This window comes from Pelodiscus sinensis, chromosome 1 (genome assembly GCF_052426305.1).
Source record: "Pelodiscus sinensis isolate ZL-2025 chromosome 1, ASM5242630v1, whole genome shotgun sequence".
NCBI classification, from domain to species: Eukaryota; Metazoa; Chordata; order Testudines; family Trionychidae; genus Pelodiscus; species Pelodiscus sinensis.
Window position 1 is genome coordinate 321,245,410 of NC_143052.1, and position 26,833 is coordinate 321,272,242.

At 44.5% G+C, this 26,833-nt stretch overlaps 1 protein-coding gene across 1 annotated transcript; it reads left to right on the forward strand.

The window, feature by feature from the left end:
* Positions 1 to 2,040: 2,040 nt before the first annotated feature.
* On the forward strand, positions 2,041 to 26,008 carry ACAT1 (acetyl-CoA acetyltransferase 1). Its single transcript, XM_089775707.1, has 12 exons — positions 2,041 to 2,169; positions 6,007 to 6,054; positions 7,946 to 8,063; positions 8,713 to 8,808; positions 9,307 to 9,407; positions 11,473 to 11,616; positions 14,796 to 14,946; positions 16,259 to 16,354; positions 16,998 to 17,111; positions 17,983 to 18,047; positions 24,409 to 24,566; positions 25,578 to 26,008. The coding sequence occupies exons 1-12, from the start codon at positions 2,119 to 2,121 to the stop codon at positions 25,696 to 25,698; spliced, it is 1,263 nt and encodes a 420-aa protein (XP_089631833.1). The 5' UTR covers positions 2,041 to 2,118; the 3' UTR covers positions 25,699 to 26,008.
* Positions 26,009 to 26,833: the final 825 nt, after the last annotated feature.

Here is a 26,833-nt window from a genome sequence, read left to right on the forward strand (position 1 = left end):
TCAGAGTTGAGGGCCCTTACATCAGAGCCCCCTTATATGATGCTCTTTAAGGACAAAGTCAAGCTACGACCCCACTTGGCTTTCTTACCTAACATGGTCTCTCCATTCCACGTCTCAGGACATTTTTTAACCAATTTTCTATCCAAAACCATATGCAACTCGCAAAGAACAGGCATTACACTCTCTTGATGTAAGGAGGACATTTGAAAAGGAGAAACCATTTTGTAGATCCATGCAACTTTCAATAGCATAGAGAATGAAGGGCCTCCCTGTCTCAGCACTGTGCTTGTCCTTTTGGATCATGGCATGCATTAGAATGTGCTATGACCTAGTGGAAAGACCTGCCCCCTCCCATCACTGCCCATTCAGTCAGGGCCCAAGCCTCGGCCATGGCTTTCCTGGTGCAGGTACCCATCCTGGAAAGTTGCAGGGAAGGTCATCTGGTCATCCATTCAGACCTTCACCAGCTATATGTGATAGCACAACAGGCCAGAGAAGAGACAGCATTTGGTGGGGAGGTGTTGCAGTCCATATCATTTTAGGTTCCGGCCCCTCCTCGGTAAGCACAGGTTGGGGGAGTCACCTATATGGAATGGACATGAGCAAGCACTTGAAGAAAAAACAGTTACTTACCTCGTAACTGTTGTTCAAGATATTGCTCGTGTCTATTCCAAAACCCACCCACCTCCCCTTCCTTGGAATTTCACTGGCAAGAAAAAACGGAGGGGGTGGAGGGCCCAACAGGGGTATATATGTGCAGATATAGAGTTGACGCTCCAGGGGGCTCCCTGGCTGGTCCAACAGGTACTACTGAGGGGAAAGCCTCCGGAACTCATTCATGTGATGTTCCTGCATGGAATGGACATAAGCAACACATCTCAAAGAACAGCTATTACAAAGTAAGTAACTTTTTCATATCTATTTTAACTAAGGCTTGCTTCTACTGCTGCATGGAATTATGGATTGCCTCAAGTGCTCACAATTATAATAAAGATGCAGCTCAGTCTAAGCTAAATATAGCTAGATGCTTATTAGGTACACTTGAATGTTTAAAATAGGTGTGTTGTGGGTAGGTTATTACACTAGTAAGACAGAGGTGTACTAGCGTATAGCCAACAAAGTGGCAAGTAGGGTTAGAGTGCTGTCTACATCTGAAACTAGTGGTGGTAAATTGTTGGGGGAAATTGAAAAGGGGTAGGAGGATGCAGTGTGTGACCAGTGGACTAGAAATGTCACTTGAGATGTGTTCATGTGGTAGGCATGATGCTATAAAGAGGGGAGTTGGAAGGGTTTGAGGCTGCTACTTTGGTACGTGGAAGAGAGCATTGATGACAAGTGGAGTCCTAAACCAAGGCTTGAGCATTGTGGATGGAAAGATTTAGGGTAGGAGGAGGAGTGGCCCAAGACAGTTAGGAGCAGGGTGGCTGAAGGGCATGAGAGAAAGATGACTTTTGCAGAGAGTGAGGTGGGGAGTTGCAGATCTGTTGCAGAATGCAAGGTGGTGATGATGACCAATGGATGGCTAAGCCTGACCCTACCTTTACTGATGCTTGCCTTCCTGCATGCCTTCTGCTGGCACTGTGCCTTTCCCTAGTGTTGGTGCACTCTGGGTGGGGTGAGGGGTGGTGAGAGAGAGGCTGGGTGGGGAAGAACTTGGATGTGGGGCTAGGGCAGTGGTTCTCAAAATGAAGTCTGCAGACCTCTAGGGGTCCGCAACCATCTTGCTGGTGGGGCTGCAGGCTTGGGGCTTGCCCTGCTGTGCAGTGGGGAGCCTGTGGTGGCACTCCAGCCATATGGCTCCCCTTTATCCCCCATGAGGTTGGAGCATCAGCAGTAGGTTCATGCTGTGGGGGCCACATCCAGCTTCTGGGGGAGGGAGCCGGTTCACTGCTGCTGTTCCGCTTTCCCCCGCTAGGGGAACGGCAGTGCGGGAAACCACGTGCTTGGAGGCTTTCCCCGCTGCTCCCAGGGGCTGAGTCCTGCCAATTTCTGCCAAGAGCCAATAGGCGCTGGCAGGGCGGGGCGGCGGCTCCCATTGGCGGCGGCGGGGGGCGGCGGCCGTGCTGCAGTGGTGGGGGCGGCGGGAGCGGTGCTTGCAGGCGGAGGCGCTCGGCCGGGATGGCGCTGGCGGCGAGGATGGGCGGCCGGGACGTGGCGCGGCTGTTGCAGGTGAGTGGCGGTTGGGGGGGAGGGTTATGAAGCCCGCGCCGCGGAGATGGGGCTGCCAACCCCTCCCCCTCCCGGTGCCCCTCCGCCGCTCGGAATCCAGCCCGGCGGGGTAGCTGGGCCCTCGGTCCGGCCGAGGGAAGGGCAGGCGGGCTCCAGTGCGGGCCCCTCCCGGGCCTGGGCGCTCTGTCCGGGGTGACCCCCCCAAGGGCGGGCGGAGGCCCGGCCAGGAGCCTCCATCTCCAAGGCCGCGTTAATTCGGGCAGCGGGGCCAGCCCCCCCCCGCAACCGCCGCCGCGCCCCGTGCTGTGCCCTGTGCCCCGCCGGGCGCGGGCTGCTCGAGGGGCGCCCTTGGCGGGGCGCACGCTCCTGAATGGGCGGGCGCGGAGCTGGGCGCCTGGAGCGCCCCCGGCAAGGGGCTGAAGGGCCGGCGGCGGTTCCCCGCGGATAGCGGGACGCGCCGAGATGCAGCGTCCGCGCTGCTTGGAGCCAAACGGGCACGAGCAACTCAGCCCCTGGCGCGGCGAGCCTCGGCCTGAGGCAGGGGCAGCCCCCAGGCGTTCCTGGTCGATGGGAGGCGCGGGTCTGTCCGCAGAGCCAAAGTTGAAATCTTATCGGCTGCTAAGGTTAAATAAACCTCTTGTGAGTACAGGCCGGTCGGCAGGGCAGGCACTGCTGGCTGCGGTCAGCTGTTTGCTGGTCGTTGGCTTGTTTGTTCAATTGACTGAATAACGTGAACTGTGCATAGTCTAAGAGGTAAGAGACTGTCACCCTTGTTAGTTGTTCTGAGAATAAGGCTCTCTCGGATGTTCAAATAAAACCTTAGGATGCAGTCAGCTTTACAGGTAGTCACCCCAGTTTACTACTGAAAGGTTAGAGCAGGGGTGGGGAATTGAGTCGGGTTCAGGTCTCCAAGTCTTAGGGCTTCCCCCTCCCCCAGCACTGGAGGCCAACGCTGTGCTCCAGCCCTGCAGCCCCCCCGGGGGGACTGGAGTGCTAGAGCCGGCTCCCTGCTGCAGGGTGGGGAGCCCCAAGCTTGGCAGGCTGGAGTCAGACAGTCTGGGGCCAGATCTGACCCTTCCTCTTTCACCTCCTCTTGGTTGGGCAAAGCGCTGCCTGGAGCCTTTCCCCCACTGTTCCAATTGGCTGTAATTGCGGCTAATAGGAGCAGCAGGGAGCAGTCACTGAGAGCAGTGGGGAACATGTAGCCATGTGTGTCAACAGGGGGATGTGATTGGTAAGTGCCCTCCCCATGACCTAGATCCCATACCCTAACCTTGGTCCTGCACAGACTCCTCTCCTTTTGTGTGGGACAGCAACCCCCAACCCAAAAACAGAGGCGTAGCAAGGGTGTTATGTGCCCAAGGGCAAAGGCAAATTTTGCGGGTCCCCTCCTCGTGGCAGGACCCCAAATGCGGTGCATGGCTGAGAACGACCTTGGTAGGAGGAGGGGGAGCTTGTACTGCATCTTCCTCTGCCCCCTGCAGTTTGGGGCCAAGCTCCCGCATTCATTAACCCTCCTGAGGAGATGGATGGGCTGGGGGCAGAGAGGCAGGGAGGAGGCTCCAACCCACGAAGGGTGGAGAAGAAGCAGGCGAGCCAAGGAATGACGGGGAATGGAGGGGGATTAAATTGGCACCCACCAGAGTGGCGCCTGGGGGCAACTGCCCCTTCTTGCTACGCCATTGCCCAAAAAAAGGTTCCCCACCCTTGGATTGTTACACTTTCACATCGCTAGCTTTAAGTAATTTTTAACTTAAAATGACTACAGTGTAATTTTTGGTGTGCCTTCAGAGTCCTCAATATATTCTTTTAGTAAAGTGCCAGTGGTCTGTCATATAACTGTGCACTGCATTGTCTAGTGAAATAGTTTTACTTTAAACTGCTACTGTAATGAAACTATCTTTTAAAAATTTCTTTCTTTTTAAAAATATAACACAATTTTCTTTCCACTGAGAGTACACCTAATAATAGGATGAAGTTAACAGTCTGTGAACTGGTTTGCTATACAAAATTTTGCTGGATTTGTTCTTCTATCACTATTGATGCTGAGTTCTGTGTTCACCACTCTTACAAATCATTCAAATGCCAGTGAAATTGAACGGTAGAAATTAGTTACTCAGAGTAATGCTGAACTTAATGATCACTGTGAATCAGCAAAACAAGGGGGTGAAATAATCAAAACTTGTAGCAGCATTCCCTGTCTGGTCATTGCATGTACTTATGGGAAATAGTGGAGCTCTTGTATCTGAAAAAAGCGGTTAAATGATTAAAACTGACACAGTTTGTGGAAACTATGGATTTAAACAAATTAATTTTTTGAAATAGATTTTATCAGGAAATTAATCACACATGAGGTATTGAGATGTCAGATCTTTTATTTGAGATATTACTTTTAGAAAATAGTGGCGTTTACCACACTCATCAATAAATGAACGTCCTTTTTTGGTGTACAACTTTTTTCCCCAATGTTTCTTAACTTGAAAAATTAAATAATTCTCAGTGTTTCCCAGTTACCTGTGAAAATTGGGTATTCCTTACAACAGGGCTACTCAACTTTGGAAGATCTGGGGACCACAATGATACTCACAGCATATGCCGATGGCTGCAACTCAAGTGTGGCTGCATATACATGCAAATATATACAAATAGTTTCTTTCACACTGACAGGCATGAATATGGTTAAGGCAAGACTACACAACACGCAGGCCCTGTTTAAGTCCCGGAGAGGCAAAAGGATCTTGTGGAAAAAGGTTTTTTTGCGCAAAACGGAAGCGGCTACGCAAAAAGAATCAGCAGAAAATATGCTATTGACATCACGACTCATGCTAATGAGTCCTCATTAGCATATTTTCTGCCACAAAAACTTGTAGTGTAGACAAAGCCTTACTGACTACAAAGGTGCGTAGATGCCAGCAGTTAATCACTCCTCCTTTCCCTCACCTACCCCACGCAGAAGCTTCAGAGGGTAGCTGAGTTAGTCTGCCCCATGCAGTTAGCCCCTTTACCTCCCCCTGCTCAGCCCAGGATGATTGAAAAGATTGCCTGGTGTCTGCCTCTATCTTCTGCAGATGGGACTTCCCCCAAGCCAGTTAATTACTCCCTCCTCCTAGCCACTCATTCCCTGCTTATCTGCTAATTGTCTTCCACAGGGCGGGCAGGCATTTAGCTCCTGTTTACAGATGCCCATCCCTGGGATCAGCTGATCCCTCTGCCTGAATGGCTGAGACAGAGCAGCATGAAGGGAACTTTAGTGCAAAGCCCCAAGCCCCCTTCTGTGTATGCAGGGTCCTCAGTCCCAGTGCTGCCGCCTCCTCACCAATGCTGGCTGGCACAGCCCAACTTGCTGCTGGGAAGGTGCGGGAGCGCCTGCCTGCCACTTGCACCAAGACCGCCTGCCCTGCCCGTTCGAGCCTCACTTAGCCCAACCTGCTGCCTGCCTCCCTTGGGACCAATCTGGGGAGCACCATTCTTACTGTGGTGATGCTCCTCCACGTGTTGCTCTGGGGGAGGGGAGGGAGAGAAGGGGGAAGTTTGCTTCACCTCCCTGCCTGCTGGCCAGAGCTGCTTTTGCAGCCTCATGGCTGCGTCCAACTGCCAGGCTGCAGCGGTAGCGCAGGCTCCTTTCTGCATGAAGGAGAGAAGGTGATCTGCAGCGGGCCCCACACTTTGAGACCTACTGCCAAAACCGGGCCGCAAACAAACAGGTCACGGGCTGCATGCGGCCCCCGGGCTGCGTGTTAAGTAACCCTGCTTTACAATATATTTGTTGATGAGATGAAACCTCCAGGTCACCAAAACTTACTAAAGTAAAATTCTAAAATTTTTTCTTATTTTCAGGTTTTGAAATGTACAAACCGGGGTTACGCATCACAGCGCACTTTAAATGTAAGTATTAAGAAGCATATAGTTACGCATTAGTTATGATAAAAAAATTACTGTTAGCCTGCTTTGAGAGTCTGAACTTTAAAAGCTTGAGTATTGTAACATACTTTCAAAGTAGAGAACGTGTAACCTGGCCAAAGTCACCTAGCTTGTTGTTGGCAAAGCTGAGAATAGAACCTGGGTCACCTGACTCCCACTGCGCTGCTCTTTTAGCCACTGGATTGCAAGGATTTCCATTTGAGAGCACTTAATTTAAAAAAAAAAAAAGAAACTTCCCTTTTCCACCCTCACAACTTGTAATCTGGCCATAATTATGCAGGACATATGCTAAGATACCGTTGTACCTGGTGTACTTAAATAAGAATACTTTTTTCCTACCTCTGTCATTGCATCAGAACTGTGTTTAGATTTTTCTAAGATTTGACTGTTTTGAAATGTTAGATAACTTTAAAGTGTACAATGCTGCAGAGCAGTTCGAAAGACAGTGTCATGTTCCTGTGTTAAGTTTAACAGAACATATCCATAGAAGTTCTTATGAGCCAGTCAGTTTCAAAATTTCACTTTGTAGTGACCTTTGTCTGCCTTGGTCTGTAAGGGGAGCTGAATGTGTCTGCCTCATGAGTTTGTTAATCCTTTTACTGGTTATTTGTGGAGGAGGAGGAAAGTAAATCAAATGATCCAAGGTATTCCCTGTAAAATTCTGCCTACCTAGGAAATAAAGAACCAAGGACCTGACACTACAAGGTGCTGAGTCTCTGACTCCCACTGAAACATGGGTTTGTGCGTGCTTATCAACACCAAGGAAGCATTCTGAAACAGATCTCAGTTGGGGGACCTAAACTTCAGTCCCTTCAATATCAGCACATTGTACTGCCATCAGACTGATAGGCTAGCTTAGTAGGCAGACTTGTTGATGTGACTGGGGGTAGCGAGAAGGAATCGAATAAAAATAGGGGTAAAAACAATACAAATCATCATAACACTTAAAATAGCCTGATGTAATTTTAAATGAATTAATGCAGTGAGCTCCTAGATAATGAGTTGAAACCCATATTTTTGTTTCATTCAAAAGTTAGTTCATGCTTAGCCCTGCAGGAGGATCTCTAATATGATGTGACTCTGGCTAAATTATCATGAATTTTTAATGTCTCATTTCTTGTAAGGATGTTAAGTAATATGTATTTGTGTAAACGTGTAACTGCTTTTACATGGGGGGTGGTGGTGGTGGTGGGGGGCTGGCTTAAAACTGGCTCCCTGCAAGCACTGGCTTCTGAACCCCCTTCACCCCCCTTTACCACCCTTTCCCTCCTTCCCCCCCCCCCCCCCGAGAGAGAGGCAGCAGTGCATGGGGCAGGCAGCTCCACAGGAGCCAATGCATGCAGGAAGCCAGCTTCAAAGCCGCTTCCTGCATGTACCAGCTCCCGCCTGTCCCCCTCCCCCCTCTCCCGGTGCTGCTGCTTCTGTGGGAGGCAGCCAGCATGCACAGAAAGCCAGCTTCTCTTCTACTCCCCTCCCCCCCACCCTACTGCCTCTCATACAGAGGCATCAAGGGGGGGACAAGCAAGTGTAGTCAGGACTAACCAATAAGCCTAGGCTTAGCACGTAGTTGTTTACACGATTAACCAATAACATTGCTAGTTTCTTGGGCAGATATTTGAGGTAATATCAAATCATAATTATGAAAATATTTGCACTGCAATAGCACCTAAATTCCTGACTGGTTTGTGCCCCGCCACATTCCATTTTGTTGGGCAACTGTATGCAGTACAAATATCCATCACTGCCCCCAAAGAGCTTACTGTTTAAAAGATAAGGCAACACAAAGTGTCAACAGGCTAAAAGAAATTTTGTTTCTAAACACTGTAACTGTTACTGTATAATTCTCCTCTTCTAGGAAGTGGTCATAGCAAGTGCAGCACGAACTCCAATTGGATCTTTCCAAGGATCCCTTTCATCGTTGAGAGCCACTGAACTTGGTTCCATTGCAATTAAAGGAGCAATTGAAAGAGCAGGTTTGTGTAAATATTTGTTCACAAAACAGTTACACACTTTCCCAGTGACTCGTATCAATTTCTAGCTTGTTTTGAAAAAATTTATATTTAAAAAAATGTGCATGTGGTGGGTGAGTATTTTAGTATTGGAGATCTTAAACTTTAATCAATTGATTCTAATACCTCCTCTCCCCAAACTCTAAGCATGAAATGTGTAAAACACTTCATACCTGATTTCTTAGTGCTTTTGTTTCAATGTTGTTCTTAAGAATAGAATGTTAATCGATGGCCTTTGTGAAATAAGATGTTTCCTATTGGAACAAAATCTGCTCCCACATCAGGTACTAATTTATAGTCCGAGTTGCAATTTTAATGGATGCACTTAAACATGGAGGTGGAATTGCTGTAATGGGTTGAAACACATTACACAGAAGTTTGTTGAAAGCAGCATTCCTGGTGCTTGTACTCCTCTTATTCAGTGGATGCCTGTGAGAATTCAGTCTTTAGAGCAGTTTTCAATGCTTTTTCTTGAACCATAAGTGTGGAAACCCAGGAGGTTCTTGTGCTGTATTTTAGCTTTACTGGTGTATTTTAATGCTGGTGTTTGAATATCTAAAAATATAGTGTATTGCTCCTTCCCTTAGAAAACCCCTCCTGGTTTATCTTATAGGTATTCCTGCAGAAGAAGTGAAAGAAGTGTATATGGGTAATGTCCTGCAGGCTGGACAAGGACAAGCTCCAGCAAGACAAGCGCTGCTGGGTGCAGGTATTAACATACTGGGTTTTTTTTCCTGTGCTTAAAGAAAATTTATACTATATAGAGCTGCATGTACAGATTATAACTGCATTTTAATGTAAATGAAAGTTAACCCTGTATGAAATATTAGTGGTGGTGAAAGGTGTCTTCTTTTGTAATGAGGGGCAAAGTGCAACAAAATTAGCAGGTACTAGTTAAATGTTGGAAAGGAGTGATGTAATTAGAATAATGTGGGCTGTCTTAATCATTTTACAGAAGCAACAAGGAGTCCTGTGGCACCTTATAGACTAACAGATTTATTGGAGCATAAGCTTTCGTGGGCAAAGACCCACTTCGTCAGATGCATGTCACGTGCATCTGACGAAGTGGGACTTTGCCCACGAAAGCTTATGCTCCAATAAATCTTAGTCTATAAGGTGCCACAGGACTCCTCATCGCTTTTGCAGATTCAGACTAACACAGTTACCTCTCCGATATTTAATCATTTGAGTAACTTGCTTGCCTCAGGTTTACCAATCTCTACTCCTGCAACAACTATCAATAAAGTTTGTGCTTCTGGAATGAAGTCAGTCATGATGGCAGCACAGAATCTGATGTGTGGGAATCAGGTATGTGAATTTCAGTGCTTGTTAACGTCAAACTTCATATTTGATTTCCGAAATATGGAAATCCTGACTTTTGAGAAATAGATCTCTTCCCATTGTAAATGTTTTTAAAAGTGCTAGCACAAAAAGTAATCTCATCTGAAGAAGTTTTGCCCACAAAAATTCATGATTCTCTCTCTCTCTCTCCCTCTCTCCCTCTCTCCCTCTTGTTATGCTCAAAGATGCCATATGGCTACTCATTGTTTTTAAAATTACAAACTAACACAGCTACTACTACTCTGAGAGTTTTGTGCTAATGCTGTTTAACAAAAATTGATTTTTATCTACAAAACTGGGACTTATGTAAATATTTAAACGTATTTTGTTATGATTAACAAATTTAATGATGTGTGTAGAATTTTTTTCTCTTTTTATGGGAGGAGAAGGTAGATCTGAAAATACCTAGATCTTAGCAAGGTTCCTTTGACTCATGCCTCTTGTTCTGACTACAGGTATGTCTACATAAGAGACTGTTCCAGCATAGCCCTTTAATACTCAATATATATTGACAAAGGAGTTTTTCCTGTTGTAGGAACACCATCTCCTCAAGCAAAGTTAGCTGTATTACCTGGAACCCTCTTCTGTCAACATAGCCTCATCTCAGAGTTTTGTTAGTGTGGCTACATCAGTGGAGGTGTGATTTTTTTTTTTTTTTTTTTAACCCTCAACTTACATAGTCATGCTGAGCTAACTTTTTAATTTAGATCAGGAGAGGAAAAAAAAAAAGCTTAATTTTGTCCTTTTTAATTCCATGTAGAAATATCCTATAATAAGACTTAAAATGTGCATATGCTTCCAGTTTTATGCAATATATATTTAATCTGCCAATTACAGATTATCTTTGGAAAACAAACCTACTGACATAAAAAATGAAAAAATGCTTAAAATACATTCTCCCCTCACCCCTTCTCAGAGTTACTGATATTGTTGATTTAGGCCCACTGCTTAATTCACATCAAACCCAGTCTGACATAGTGTTAAGGGCTTGATCTAGACGGAGGATGAAGTCAAGACTTTTGCCACTGACTTCACAGGTCTTTGATCAGGCCCTAAATGGTATTCTTGACACTAACTTCAGTGGGATCTGGGACAGGTCCACTGCTTCTTTGCTTGTAACTACTGGCGGGATTTATCCCTACCCATATGTTGTGCACTGCATTAAAAATGACATGAAGTCTCTAGGTTTTTAGCATGAAGAATACATGAGTGAAGCCCCAGTGAATGGTCAACCATATCTTAAAGTGTGTTAAAACTATGGCAACTACTTCTTGAAACCATGTAGAAATATTAATAAATGCACATGCTAAATCAGTTGAATTTTAGGTTCAGTAATAAAACCGTATGAAGTTCCTTGTCTTTCATGCCACCGTAACTGTCAGTTGGCAACAAAAAAGATGGTAAACTGTATTATGAAGTTGCGTCAGAGCTTTCCACACTGTGAGACAATACATCATTGTGTAGGGAACTAGTACTTCATGTAAACAGCTCTTTCTTTGTTGGTGCCTTAATTTTGAAACAGCTGTTTGTCTTGTAGAGGTAATGTGTTGCTAATGGAGAACTGAAATGGAACAAATATGCAAAACTAGGTCTTTTCAATGAGAAAATTTGACTTTAATCTTGGAGGCAATTTCAACAATTGAGATGTAGGGGGGAGAGAAAATACTAATTGATGTGAAAGAGCCAGAGCACCAGTGCAGCACATGAAAGATTGGAAAAAAAAAATACTGGCTACAAAATTTGTCAAACCTCCCCTGCTACCTCCCCCCAGAAACTCTCAATGTAACTTTCTTGTAACTAATCTTCAAGACTTTTTGCTTCTCAGATCTTTTGACATTATAGCTTAGAGAACATTGATCATGTCCTCTTCCTGTGCCAACACAAATTAACTCTTTTCACTCTTTTTCCTGTTCTTTTAGTTATGCAAATATAGAAGTAATTTTGTGAAGAAATGTTGTATAAAATGGCTTTTATTGTAAATTACTTAACATGTGTTTTTTTTTTTGTTTTTTTTTTGTTTTTTGGGGGAAAGGATGTCATGGTGGCAGGTGGCATGGAGAGCATGTCAAATGTTCCCTATACAATGAACAGAGGGGCAACACCTTATGGAGGAGTGAAGCTGGAAGATTTGATTGTGAAAGATGGCTTGACGGATGTTTACAACAAAATCCACATGGTAATAATTCTTTCTATTCAGTATTGAAACATCCAGCAACTTGTTTTTATTTATTTATTTTTTTGCCGACCACGAGCATACTACTGAGCTCAAAAGTTTTAGTAATGGTTTAAATGTTGGTTCTAGCATGCCTGGGAAATGAGGATAGAAATGTAGCCGTGTTAGTCTGGTGTAGCTGAAACAAAATACAGGACTATGTAGCACTTTAAAAGACTAACAAGATGGAAATGAGGGACACACCTAGTTCTGAGGAAAGGTTTCTTCCATTTTGGTGGAGAGGCTAGGCAGAAGACCAAGATTCAGGAGCAGGCCAACTGGTTTTGTGTGGCTGTGTTTTGAGGTGTTAAGAATCCAGGACAGTGGTGTACAGTGACCTAAAATCCATATATACGCTGCAGATTGCACAGTTAATCACTAATTGTTCACTATTTGTTTCTTCCTTCCAGGACTAGTAAAGCTGCTTAACCTCACTGTGGGCATCCACTTGTGTGTCCCAGCAGGGTTTCCCTGTTATCTTTTCAATATATATGGAAGAGAATGAGATGATCAGTATGATCTCTCATCTGAGCACCATGCAGCACTTTAATGTGGCAGTGTGGTCACAGCACCAGCTGGCGTTCTATGTAAACCACTTTCACAAGGGAAGCAGCTAACAGCGCTGGCAACCTGTTTACACTCGTGCTTTATAGTGCTGTAACTTGCTTTGCTCTGGAGGGTGTTGTTTTTCACACCTCTGAGCGAGAAAGCGGCAGTGTAGACAAGCCCTTAATTATTCACAGTCTTATTAGATGAGTTGCCTCTCCTTCCTAAATAGTCGCAATTGCACAAATAATATTTTGCAGTATTCACCTGATCTGAAATTTAAAACTTTTCTTCACTGATACAGACTTCACTTCTGTTACCAGTATCTTTTTTTATTCCAGGCTAGGATAGAAACATACTCTGTATAAGGTTATACAGTCTACTCCCTGTGAGGGGTTGGATCACATGGGTACACTTGGGACTGTCACCTGATGTACTGATCATGTCACTGAACCTACCTTCCCACCTTCTGGGGCACCCAATCACACTGTCCTGCTGGGCAAGAAGCTCTGGTTTCCTCCTCCAGACAAGGCACGGTTAGGGTTGGGGTAACAACACACCCTGCACAGCAACACAGATGCTTAGTTCTGTATATTCATATTCAAGATTATTTTCATAAATTATCAAGGGCCATGACACTCCCATTTACAGTCTGCACCCTATTATCTGAACCTCTAAATTATCCAAATACTTTCCTTGTTTCTTAGCATGACAGACCTTGTGTCAGAGGGCCTAAAGATCGCGGTGGGCAAGAGCCTGTCTGTGGACTGGATCTGGCCCACCTAGCACTCTTTTCCTGGCCCATGTGACAATTCCTGGCCCCACCCCAATGCATTGCCTGGGAGCTGGGGACACACGAGACCTTTCATTGACTTCTATTTAAAGGGCTTGTACCTTCCCTGCAGCTGCAAGGCAACAGCTGTGGGGAAGGCATGAGCCCTTTGAATAGAAGCCTTTGAAAGGGCACACATGTCCCTGGCTCCCAGGCAATGGGCTTGCAGCAAGGCCCAGTGAGACTTGTAAATAGCAGGAGTTGAAAGGGCTCGCAGCTCCCATCCCCTGCTAATGTGATGTCTGGGAGCCGCTGGGGAAGTGAGTCTTTTCATCTCCTGCTATTCAAAGGTCCTGCCACTTCTGCCTGAGGCCCCGCTCCTTCTGGAGTGGCCTGTGACCACTTCAAAGTTTTTGAAGTGGTCCCCCCCTCAAAAATTATTGCCCACTCCTGCTATAGATCATGCTAGAGAACAAGGAAGAGATTCAGAGAGTGCTGGGACCACTGGTTAGGCCTCTGAGGTAGAGGAGGATAAAGATCCCTTGGCTATTGGGGAGACTACCTGCTGCTGAATGGCTCCTGCACAGTACTGGGAGCCTTCTGAGGGCCTGCTGTCATGGAAGTGAATGAGCAGGGCTGTGACAGCGGAGCTGCAGAGAGTTTCCTGCACTGCACACGGGCCAGTGACGTGCACAGGAGCACATTCTCCTATGGCTTGGGAATTTACTTCTTCCTATATTCTGCTAGAATTCCAAAATACCTGAGTACTATGAAGATTCTAAATACTTTGGCTGAATGGAGATACAGAAGTTAATTAACTTGTGTGATTAATCAGAGGGATGCTGTAATCATACTAAAGCAGACTTATCTCTACACTGGGGTAAGAAATTCAGGAAATTGGTAATATGGTCTTATTACCTGTCACCAGTGTCCATACAACCCACATTTCCGTTGAGTGAGATTTGTAACTTGTTTTGGTGGTTTTTCAGTAACTTGTGTTAAATGAGTTTGGTCTCAGTCGAGTTAGAGGATAGGTGCGTACATCATTTTAAAAAAATAAAAAATTATCACAGTGTTCAGTAATCTAAGCAAAAAGTTGGGTGGTCTCAATTCCGTTGTTGGATGAAAAATGGATATGACTTGCCAATTTGTGTCTCACTCCTGAGAATCCTAGGACTGAATACACTCTGGAGATTGAATTACCTTTTCAAACCTAGAAGGCATTCCTAGCAGAATGACGTGCATTAGTGAGAACTGTATGGATGCACTGTTATGTGGCTAAACAGGGCTTCAGAATATCTAGCCAAGCCAAGCCGTTTAAAAACCATTAAATTCATACCTTTTTAAAATTAGGCTTAATTAGGAACATCAGAGACCAGGTGGATGATATCTTTAATTGAACCAACTTCTTTTGGTGAGAGACACAAGCTTTTGAGCTACACAACTCTTGCTTGCTATGGCTCAAAGCTTTTATTTCTCATCACAGAGAAGTTGGTCCCGTAAAAGGTATTATTTCATCTACCTTGTCTGCCTTATATCCTAGGGCTGACATGGATACAGCTACACTGCGTACATCATGACGAACATGGCTTTTCAGGCTTAAATTATGCGTGTCCAGAAAACAGTCCGTTAACTTCTGTTGGAAAGTTCAGATTCCAGTAGCAGTTGTCGTCATAATAATAGAACCTTCCGGAGACTGTAAAACATTTAAGTTCACTTCAAAAGTTCTGTTATCCATTTAAAAAAAATATGAGTTAACCTTCCCATCTACATTTCTGGTTCATGTCTCAGAATGGCAAACTGAATAGTCTTTGTTTTCCTCCAGGGTAATTGTGCTGAAAACACTGCTAAGAAACTTTCTGTTTCACGAGAGGAGCAAGACACTTATGCTATAAATTCTTACACTAGGAGCAAGACAGCCTGGGAATCAGGAGAACTGGCAAAGGAAGTCGTTCCTGTCACTATTGCACAAAAAGGTAGTACAGAAACACACAGCATAAATTTTTTTATATTTAGAAGATGATTAATATTAACCTTGTAGCTTGGTTATGCAAATTTTTGGGAACGTTTTAAAAATTTATGTAGAGAAGTAATTTTCATAGCTCGATTTCTGACAAACACAGTTGGTGAATTTACAAGTTTGACTTTCTCAATTTGGGCTTAAATAAAGAAATTAACTGGCTAACACACAACAAAGGCAATTTCCCCAGCCTTTTGATATTTTTACATTTTTACACATCAAGAACTATGAATGGGACACATCTGACATGACTTAGACTGACAATGACTAATTAGCTTAATTAATACAGGTCCTACAACTGACTGGTAACTTATTCTGCTGTGTTATATACCCTGGATCTGTAATTTCCACTCCAACTTCTCTCATGAAGTGGGATTTTTACCCACTGAAGCTCATGATATAATATATGTGTTATTCTCTAAGGTAAGATAAGACTGCCTGTTGTTTTTAAAGTTCTAGACTAACACAGCTACCCCTCAGACAGTTGGTGAATATTTATAGTGATTTTTTTCCAATTTTTTTACTGTCATGTTGGAATTACCCATTCTTCTTTTGTAACTTGCATGGGTGTTACGATATAGAATAAATGCTAGCTAAGGTGGCTTGTATTCATCTTTGTTAGTTTTTCTGTTTTTATACCCCTAACTGATCAGTGACTTTTTTCCCCCTTTTCTCCTTGCCTGCCTGGGAGGAAGAACTGGTAAAGGTCTTAACCTGTTGTAGGTCAATAGCAGTGTTCCTTCTAAGCTGTGCTGCTGTGCAGCTTAGAGGGAACGCTGGTCAATAGGATAAAGGAGGAAGCTTGTCAATTTTTCTTTCGCTCTTCAGAGCTAAATTAAACCATTTTTAGAATGTTAGTATGTCTAAAAAATGGATTGATTGCAGAATACATTTTGACAGTGGCCCCCAAATTTTTCAGAGTTGTGTCCCTCCTCACCCTTGTCTACTCACCCACTTGTTCTCTGGGAGCAGGGAAGGAGGAGACATGGACAGTTTAAGGGGGCCACAGTTAGAGGCGGGGGCTGGGAGAGCTGCAACTGAAGGAGAGGCTGGAGCAGAGCTGGAAGTTTCTTGGGGCTGGTTTGGAGCTGCCCCCCTCCACTTGAATTTCCCTTCTCATACCTCTAGGTGTCTGTAAACCCACAATTTTGGAGCCTCTGCTTTAGGGATTGCATTTTAGGTAAATCATAAAAAATAACTTGATAAGGCATCATGTCAAAATGCCAGAAACATATTGAGTTGGCTTTGTTTGGGTGTTTGTATTTCAGGAAAACCAGACATAGAAGTGAAAGAAGATGAAGAGTACAAACGTGTTGACTTCAGTAAAGTTCCAAAGCTGAAGACCGTTTTTCAAAAAGAAAATGGTAAGTGCTGTATATGCAGCAATTGATGCTTATGTGGGGTTTGTTGTTTGTTTGTTTTTAACAGCGTGAATTCTATATGAAATACTTTTTCTCCACACTAAGCCAAATCAGTTTTCAGACCATATTCTCCATTTGGGGTCATCCAAATGTGGACTTGTTTGTAACAAGTGTTGCTGTTCTTATTCCAGAGGGGGGACAAACAGTCTGTTGGTGATTTTCCCTCTGCTTTGGGAAAAGTACTGTTTGTATGCCTTTCTTCTCTTTCCTGACACTACTTGTAGTAGCACAGCTTTGTAGTAGCACCGGCAGTGTTGGCTTGGCTTAGCCATGCCAAGTACAAGCACTCTTGAAACGTGTATGAACTCAGCACAGCTAAACCATGTTGTCACTGCTTGTACTACTACAGCTGCACTGCTAGTACTCGCGCTGGCTCTCATGGAGCAGTCATGAGTATCTGTATGTGAACTGGGCGATCGCACCCTTAGCTTGTATTGTAGATGTAGCTTTAGTTAAGCTAGTTCCCCATGTTTGACCAACAAAAAATGAGATTCAGGACCTCTCTGACAGATAAATGCATTAGAAAGAGATACCTGAGCTATTGCATTTTCCTTCCTCTATTTAAATACTGTTCTTCTTCTTTCAGGAACAGTAACTGCTGCTAATGCCAGCACACTGAACGATGGAGCAGCTGCTTTGGTTGTGATGACTGCAGAGGCAGCCAAGAGACTTAATGTCACACCACTTGCAAGAATAGTGGGTAGGAATTTTTCCAACTGTGTCTCGAGTACTGTGCTGGAAAATAGTTCTATGATTTGCCACGTGACTAGAGGTCTTACTTAATAGTCATCTTTTTCCTTTGGGGAAGCATGGAAGGTCAACTAGCTTAAATATGGGCACTAGCTTAACTAAGGCTTCCTCTTCCTCACTTAAGAGGAAGGTGCAGCTGTAACATAACTGGAACTGTTCTTTTTAAAGTCCAAGAGCCAAACATGCTTGGACTCCTGATCATAGTTAGACAAAATCCCATTTAGGAAAGGCTAATGGACTTTAAAAGTAAAATCTGAAAATATTAATTGTTTGCTTACAAACATGCAGGCTGTGTCTACACTGGGCCACTTATTCCGGAAAATCAGCCGCTTTTCCGGAATAAGCTGCGAGCTGTCTACACTGGCCCTTGAATTTCCGGAAAAGCAACGATGCTCTACTGTACAAAATCAGCCGCTATTTCGGAAAAAGTATTCTGCTCCCGCTCAGGCATAAGTCCATATTCCGGAACACTGTTCCGGAAAAGGGCCAGTGTAGACAGCCCAGTAGTCTTTTCCGGAAAAGCGCGTCTACATTGGCCACAGACGCTTTTCCGGAAAAAGGGGTTTTCCGGAAAAGCAGCCTGCCAATGTAGACGCTCCTTTTCCAGAAAAACTGAAAACGGAATAGTATTCCGTTTTAAGCAGTTCTGGAAATTCACGCCAGTGTAGACACAGCCGCATGGTTTGCAGCCTATTTTCAGGAGTCGTTTAGGTGAATGGAAAAATTGATTGTAGGAGGTAGTACTGGACATATCCTGCATAGGTGAATATTTCCTTTGTGAAAAGTGATAAGAAGTTTCAATAATATTTATGGTCTTGCAGCTTTTGCAGATGCTGCTGTTGATCCTATTGACTTTCCAATCGCACCAGCATATGCTGTTCCCAAGGTAGGAACAAAACTGATCATTACTTTTTTTTTTTTAATATAAATATTAAGCAAACTTGCCTAAATTAGGGATTCCCCAGTGATTCAATAAGGATTTTACTGTGATTGGAATTCAGAGAATACAGGCAGTCCCCGGGTTATGTACAAGATAGGGACTGTAGGTTTGTTCTTAAGTTGAATTTGTATGTAAGTCGGAACTGGTACATATTGTAGGGGAAACTCTAGCCAAACATTTCTCCAGATCTCAGTTTTATTCTCCCACACCTCACTTCACTCAGTCCTTTATTCTCAAGCTGAGGTGTCTGCTGAGAAAAGCTGCTCCGTGTCTCCCTGGTCTGCTGGGGGGGGGAGGGCACTAGCTTCACGTCTCCCTGGTCTGCTGGGGGGAAGCAGCTAGTGCAGGGTTGCCTCACCCCGTTTGTAAGTAGGGATCTGATGTAAGTCGGATCCATGTAACCCGGGGACTGCCTGTACTTGCATCAGAGGCTTATTTATAAAGCACTTTGGGATCTTGCAAGTACGGTGGGTAAAATGTTATTTATATTATGATTGTACAGGAGTTGTACAGTTTTCCTGGTTGGCTTTTATTAAAGAAGCACTGTCCCATTGAAATCTAGTCAGCTTAAAGAAAAGTGTTGAAAGTAGTTACTGCTGGGTGGGTGTGTTTTTGTTTTTGTTTTTGTTTTTTATGGCTTAGTCATCCTTGTTGCTGTCTGCAAAATCCTCATAAACAGGAATACAAAGTTAATATGCATTGATGTTAAATACCCAACGTAAACACATTTTAAAAACAGGAAAAAAAATTATTTGGCTGTTACAGTAACTTCAGGTGTTACTTGTAACAAGTGAAAAATCTTTTAGATGGAATTGTGATGGGAGTTGTCAGTGTCTCAAAAGGAGTTAGTTAAATGATGCTGTTTGCTGTGTTAAAGGCTCTCACTGGGGTCTGACAAATGTAGGTAAAACACAGCTGACAATTTCTGATGGCTGACCAAGTTTATTGGCACTTGCTGTGCAGGCTTCTTTAGTGCTAGACAATAGTGTTAATGTCCACCAAGGCACCATGATTAAGACAGACATGTTGATCTCTGCTTTGTACTAGAGAGAACCCAGCTGGATGGTTAATAGTAAATTATTTTAATCATGTCAAAGTAACTATCAATAACTAAGGCCTTGCCTACACTGGAAGGATTTTTAAAAATTTGAATCTAAATGGATAGAAATATATTGGTATAATCGCCCTAAGTGGGTACCCTTGTTTTGGTCTAACAAGAAAAAGTTTTATCAGGGTAAAGTATCTACATCAGGTCTGGGGAAAATACGGCCTACGGGCTGGATCTGGCCCACCAAGCCACCAGATCCGGCCTGCGGAGACAACAGGGAGCCTAGGAAGGTTCCCCTGCTTGCCCCGCACAGAAACGCAGCTGCCAGGCTTTTTTTCAGGCCAGAAACCAGCCAGTGGGAGCTACTTGTTTAAAATAACATGCAACCAGGAAGAACCACACCCTCTCTCCTCGGCAGGGCCGGCGTTAGGAAGTGCGGGGCCCAATTCAAACAATTTTGACGGGGCTCTGCAGCAATTTTGGTTAAGCACAAAAAAACAAACAAAAAAAACACAGCACAAAAAAATCCCCCAACACCCCCTCCCGCAGCACAGGAAAAAACCCTGTGTTAAACTCACACCTCCTGTGGTACAGGGAGCCAACGCACTCCTCCTCCAGGGCTGGCAGGGGTGGCAGATTTGCATAATTTTTGGTGATTCTCCATTAGCCACACCCCCGACCCCTGTTAATTAGGCCTCTGGAGGTAACATGCTCAGGGCAAGATGGACATGTGACCAGAAGTAAAAGGTGTCATATCACCCCTCTTGAAGGACTTTTTCCACCATCCTCCTAACATAGGGATTAGTTTGGCCCCCGCCAAACCGTCCTCATGCAGCTATCCTGCAATTGCATTAATCCAATGTGTGTGACATTAACTCAGGGGCAGAGAGGCTGGGGGAAGTGTTCCCTCTAAGGCTATGTCTACACTCGTGGCTTCTTGCGCAAATACAGCTGTTCTTGCGCAAGAACCCACAGAGCAGCCACGCTGCCCGCCTGCCGTTGCGCAAGGAAATTTACAGTATGGTGTGGTAAGAGAGGGTGTCTTGTGCAAGAATACACTCTTTTCTAACAGGTGTAAACTCTCTTGCGCAAGAGGGCAGTGTGGCTGTTCAGCAGGGATTTCTTGCTCAAGAAACCCCTATGGCTAAAATGGCCATTGGAGCTTTCTTGCTCGAGAGCATCCACACTGCCATGGATGCTCTTGTGCAAAAGCACAGCTCACACATGGCAGTGTGGACATGTTCTTGCCCAAGAAGCCGCCAGTGTAGACATAGCCTAAGAGTTTCCTCCCATGAGCAGAATGGATTTTGTGTTGTGCACCAGTACTGAGTTTGTGGCTTGTTTGGTTGTGCCACTGTGTGGCACCCAAGTTATTAATAAATACTTTATAAACCTTTACCTTCTCTCTGCTGCCATGTCTCCTCCCCTTGCTCCATCAGCTTCCCTGGTGCCTACTGCACCCCAACTCCTCACCCTCCTCTGCTGTCCTGACTCCTGCTCTTCTCACTGCCCTCAGCCCTCCTGCAACCTGCCCCCCTCCACCAGCTCTTCTCTCCCCCCTGTGCCCACTCCTCCAGTAGCCCCACTCTGATCATGTGAGCTAGCCCTCCTTATCCCCTCTTCTAACACTTCCCTCTACAAACCTCCCCTGCCTCTCTCCTGTGGTGCTGGTCCCTCCCCTGCAGATGTCTGCCCTTCTGCTTCACCCCCAGAATCCCCTGGCACCTGCACCTTCCCTTACTCCTGCACCCTCCTGGTGCCGGCCGCCTCCTTTCCTCCCTGCCCCCTTTGCCCTCTTTTTCCCTGATGCCCACCCCCTCACTACCCTCTGCCCCATTCCTCTCATGCCCCGTGCCCTCACATATGCCTGCCTTCCTCATGCCCACCCCTTCTTTCAAGCTTTCTCCCGCACCACCTCCTCCAGCCCCCAATGCCCTTACCCTCTCTCCCAGTATCACCCTGTCCCCCTCCTACTGACATCTCCTCCCCTCCTGCTCTTTTCCTCATTGTCTGCACTTGGCCCCCTGGCATTTGTGTCTCCTGTACCCTGTCCCTTTGGTGCCTTTCCCTTTCTTCCCCCTCTCCCCTCCCCCTCTGTACAAGCCCCTTCCTCTTTCACTCCTCCCCTTCCGCACAAGCCTTTTCCATTCCCAGCCCTTCTTCTTCCTCTACCTTCTGCCTTCCACTTTGCGGGGCTGGAGTCTGCGCTCCGTCCCTGGACTCCGAACCCGCAACTCAGCACCCAGCAGTTTTAAAATCCCAAGCTGTGATGTTACGTCATGCTTGGGTGTCTGTACGCCCACCTGTTTGCGCACACTGTGTATGGCAGCAGCAGCTGGCAAGGGGGAGCTCAGTGAAGGTTGCGCATGGCAGGGATGGGCCCGGGACGGGCCCTGGGGAGGGATGCTCTGGGATCGGGGTGGGAGGATGCGGAGGGGCCGGGGCCCGCTCCAAGCAGGGCCGGAGAGACCTGGCTCCAAATATTGGTGGAGCATGGGCACTCGGCACACTGGTCGAATTGGCCTAAGGCCGGCCCTGCTCCTCAGCTCAGTTATTGAAGCACATGGCCAGGCAGGAAGGTTGGGAAATGTTTTAAGCTCTGCAAGCCTTAGATCTGCAGGTAGGCAGGCTGGTTTGGCTCCTGACTGGAAAGTCTCCTGGTCACAGCTTGCCTCTGGCACCCCAGCCCATCTCTGCCCCAACCCCCTCTCACCTCTCTTCTCTTCTCTCCCCTCCCCCCCTCAACATACCCAGACCCTCTTGCCCTCTCTCCCAGATCTGGGAATCCCATTCTCTTGGCCCAGATCACAATCCCCTCCAGCCCTAGGTCACATCTCAGACCCCTGCACTCCAATCCCCTGCCATAGGTCACAACTGCCTCCTTCACCCAAACTCCCTCCTAGACTCAATTCTCCCTTCTGCACCCAACCTCCATCCCAGACCCCACATTTCCTCCATTAATATCATGGAAGAGTGTGGCCCTTGACCACTTTCCAAAATCTTGGAATGCTGCCCTCCTCCCCCATCAAAAATTATTGCCCACCCCTGATCTACATGATGGAGGCATTAGGGTGATATATTGGTAAAATATTCCTTTGTAGACTGGTGAGGAGATGTATATTTGGCAACACAAGTCTGTGGAAAAAAAAATGGTGAAAATTAACTATTTTCCAAACTGTTGGTAACTTTCCAGAAGACTTCTGTTTTGTTTGAGCTGGTTTATGGCTTTGATCAGTAGAAAAGGTTATGTCCACACAGACTTGGCCATTTTTTAAAACTTAGCCCACTTAATTGAATTACATTGATTGAATTATTGACATGTTTATAAAAATTGATTTATTTTCCAAGGTATTTGGATGATTGAATCCTCGGGTGTTTGTGATTCTACTGTATTATCAATGCTGAGTAACACCTCAAATGGAGGTTGTTCGTAATTCTGAACGAAAAATTGTTCTTGCGTAAGTTTACAACTGAATGTTGACTTAATGTAGTTTTGAAACTACTATGCAGAAGGAAAAAGCTGTTTTTTAAGCCACCCTAATTTAAATGAAGCAAGCACAGAAAGTTTCCTTACCTTGTCAGTTATTTAAACTGTTCCCTTTATTTTTTTTAATCTACATTTAACATGCTACTGTTCTGTATTTAGTTTTTTGGGTCTCCGCTGTCTGATAGCATCCTTTGGGTTCCAAACGAGGTGTGAGGTTGACCAGGCAGTTCGTAACTCTGAAGTTCTGTTGTAACTAAATGGGGGTTGTCAAAGTCATTTGGTAGGGAAGGCCAAATTCAATGTCTTAATTATGGTGCTTAGGCTGGGGCATACATTTATGCCTGAATAATCTCCTCAATCCAAAGAACTCTTGCTGATGATGTTTGCATAAAAATCAAGGTAGTATACAGATTTTATGTAACTAAATTAAAAGTTTGTTGCATTCTGCATTAGAGATGTAAGCGACTAGTCGACTAGCGATGTGACTAGTTGCTCCTCCCCCCCCCTGCTGCCTCTCAGAGGCAGCAATGGAAGGGAGCAGGAGCTGGTGCTGGGGGGAGCTGGCTTAAAAGCCTGCTTCTCCCCAGCACCATCTATGGGGGGTGGGGACAAGGGAAGTAGAAGCACAGTGGGGAAACAGCACGAGTGGGGACTGAAGTAGTGTTCTTACATTTCAAGAGCAGAAGCCCTGCAGGGAGCACGGGGCCAGTGGGGGAGTCTGCTGCTGGCCCCGCACTCCCTGTGGGGCTTCTGCTTTTGAACTGTAGCAAGAGCCTGACAAGGCTCTTGCTGTAGTTCAAAGGTGGAGGCACTCTTATCGACTAATCAGATGATTGATGGAAATCCAATTGCCTATTTGATTAGTTCATCTACATTTAATCTCTCTATTCTGCATTACTTAGTGGGAGAATAGTCTCACTCTTAGGACCTACACTGTTTCTCTTGTCTATATCTCTGCTGCTTCCCTGACTTCATTTGCAACCCTCCCTAGTTTAGATAATTATACCAGAAGAAAAGTGTGTGTACTGATGTAGCTTATTCTGATTCAAAAACTCAGAGAAGCTGTACTATTATACGGCTATGGTATGAAGGTATAACTGATAGCTAATAAAAAAAAATCATCCCCATGCCTAATCAGTAGTTACACTGGTAAAACTTTTAAGTGGTTTGTCTTGCCTCTTTTTATTTTTAGTCCTTCTGTTTTCTTTATTACACATACTCCCAGTTTGCATTCACAGGCTTCACTTTCACTCCATTTCCTGTTGATAAACAGTTAACTGATATGTAAAGCATCATCACTCCATTGTGGCTAATAAAAATGGAGGAGTGAATTCCCAGAGCTGCTGCTAAGCTGTCTGCCAAGGGGGAAGAGATTTTTGTCAGTTGCATTGTGTTTACATCTGGAAGGTTATTTGTAAGCATGAGGGCAAAGAAGGAAGTTAATACATCACATAGATTTGTGTTTGACACCTCTAAACTAGAGATTATGAAAATGTCTCTTTTTTTTTTCTCTCGAGTTCATTTCAGTTTCAATTTAAATCCAGATGGCTGGATGTAGGGCCAACTTAGTCCTGTTTTACAGGGGCAATTGCTGAGATGTGTGCAGTCTTCTGTACAATCCTTTCTCTGTAGGAAATAGTCTAACACGTGTATCACAGCTGGGAAACTGGTGAAGCTTCTAATCAAGGCCATGTGCTTCACTAGGTAAGTAGTTAAAAGTCAGAGAGAGTGTAATATTGAATTACCTAACTTTCACAATGTTTTATTTCTAGGTTCTTAGTGATGCAGGATTGAAAAAGGAAGACATTGCAATGTGGGAAATCAATGAAGCATTCAGTGTTGTAGTCTTAGCCAATATTAAAATGCTGGGTATTGATCCACAGAAGGTGAACATACATGGAGGTGCTGTGTCTTTAGGACATCCAATAGGGTAGGTGAAGTACTACATTATGCATGTGAGGAGGGGTGGCAGGGTAGGTCTTCTCTTTGGATAGTATCTGTTAAATACGTCATTGTACTTGTGCCGTGTTTCTTCAACACTTCCATTTTGTCTTTAGCTTTCCAAGCATGAGCAAGAATTGATGGTGATAGTTTGATAGCAAGTCCATTTTAATTTTATCCAAGTCTTGACTTTGAGTTCCTTGAAGCAGGCTTGGTTGGAGTTTCACCTTTCTCCTCGGTATTTAGTTTTTCTGTGCAGTACATGAGCAAGATTGGGAACCTCTTTTTGAGATACCAATGGGACACTAACTGCCTGTTCGCGGGCAGATCCAAACTCCTGGTCTTGAGCCCACTAGTGAAAATATCCTCACAGCTGTTGCCTAAGATGGATCCAGAAAATCTGCTGAATACCTAGTATTGCAGATAGAAGTGAGTGCAAGGCATTAGAGCACAGATTTAATGTGCTCTCTTTAGTTTAACCCCCCTGTGCTCTTTCCTGTCAAAAAAGATGAGTTGTTGCATTATGAAGCAGCTGTAGTTTCTGAATTGTCCTGTCTTTCCCGGTAGTCTGCTTTGGAGATAACTGGTATTATACAAATCTACTGAAGAAAAATAGCCCCAAACATCTAAATACAGATTAAAAACAAAAATCAGGGATTCCAAGAGCAAATGGTGATCCAGAAGTGTCCCTGGAATTGCAAGCTTTGTTGGCAAAGATGTTAGGACGACTACTCCTTAAAGAGCTGTGTGTTAGAAAGCTTCATGGTCTCTTAACTCTCCAGACTGACCCTTCTGGTGTCTACAGAAAGACCCACATCCCCCTCAACGAAAGGCAAAGTGGAAAAACTGGTGGAAAGTTGCTTTTATTACTCTTAGGTTTAGGTATTAGATGTTCAAGCCAGTGATGGAGTAGCACTGCCATTTGAATCTGTTGATAGTTTGAACAACCTGTACATAATTAAGATTGTCCTATAAACTAAACTCTCTTCTTTTCCTGTAGAATGTCTGGAGCGAGACTTGTTGCTCATATGGCCCATGTACTGAAGCAAGGACAGTATGGTCTTGCAGGAATTTGCAATGGAGGAGGTGGAGCTTCAGCACTATTGATCCAAAAGCTGTAGGCAGGCTGGCTGGCTGTTGAAAATATCAAGCTTTCAAATTATTATGAGTAAACCAATCTAAGTGGTGGTGGTATTTATATTTATGGATTTGCAGATGACACACTTAACACTTTTTCTATAGTATTTCTCTGAAACCATGTCAGTCATACTGACATCTGTTTTTTTACTTTCAGTGCAAGTGTTTTTTTACATAGTGTGAACTAAAACTTGTCAAATTATGGTAAACTGCAAGTTGTCACTAGACAGACTGTATGCCTTCTTTGGATGTAGCTGTTCTGTGGATGATTCATAAAGATCCCCCTGCAAGTAATTATATGACTGAAAATTGTTTTGTTTGGTGGGTAATGTGTTACTATTAAATCCATTCATAGCTCTTTGAAATGGACACTTAGTTCTCAATTTATTTAAGCCAGTAATATCTAGTTAGTGTTTTCCCATGGAAAATCAATTCTTTTCTGAATCCTGCTGTTAGCACACATCTTTACAACAGGACCATGAGCCTAGATTACCATCAACTGTTTAGACTTCTCCTGAAGTTAGCTAGAATGCTGAGTCTTCAAACCAGCTTTTCATTAAAGATGTCTGCAGCATTTTGTTTAGTATTGCTAACCATATTGTACAAAATAGTAATTGATATCAACCAGTTTCAGCTAAACAAAATACTTACCCTCAAAATTATGCATAGATAAATGGCATTTCTCATGTTGAATGGCCTTTTCAGTTAGACAAGTATCCACGGGCAGAGTGAACGGGATGGATACAGTTATATACCAGTTAAGTTCCTACAATTACAGCTTCCCCTGAGACAAGCCAATCACTCTCTGTATCCAGGGGAGAATGGCTGACAATTGCTCCTGTTCAAATAAACTGTTACCTTTGTGCTAGGGCGGGAGCACTTGTTAAAAAATACCTTCTGGCCTAACTGTGCTACAGTGGTCAGCTCAAAATATTCCTGAAAAGATACACCTGCATACAAACTTTCATACATGTAGAAAGATCAGAATATATATTTTTATGGATGATGCTGTATATAATTTGAATACATCTCTGGAGTAGATAGATGCAATTCTACTGCAGTTGTGACAGGGTAAGTGAAGAGCTTTTTCACAGTCAACTTGTGGAACTCCTTGTCTGA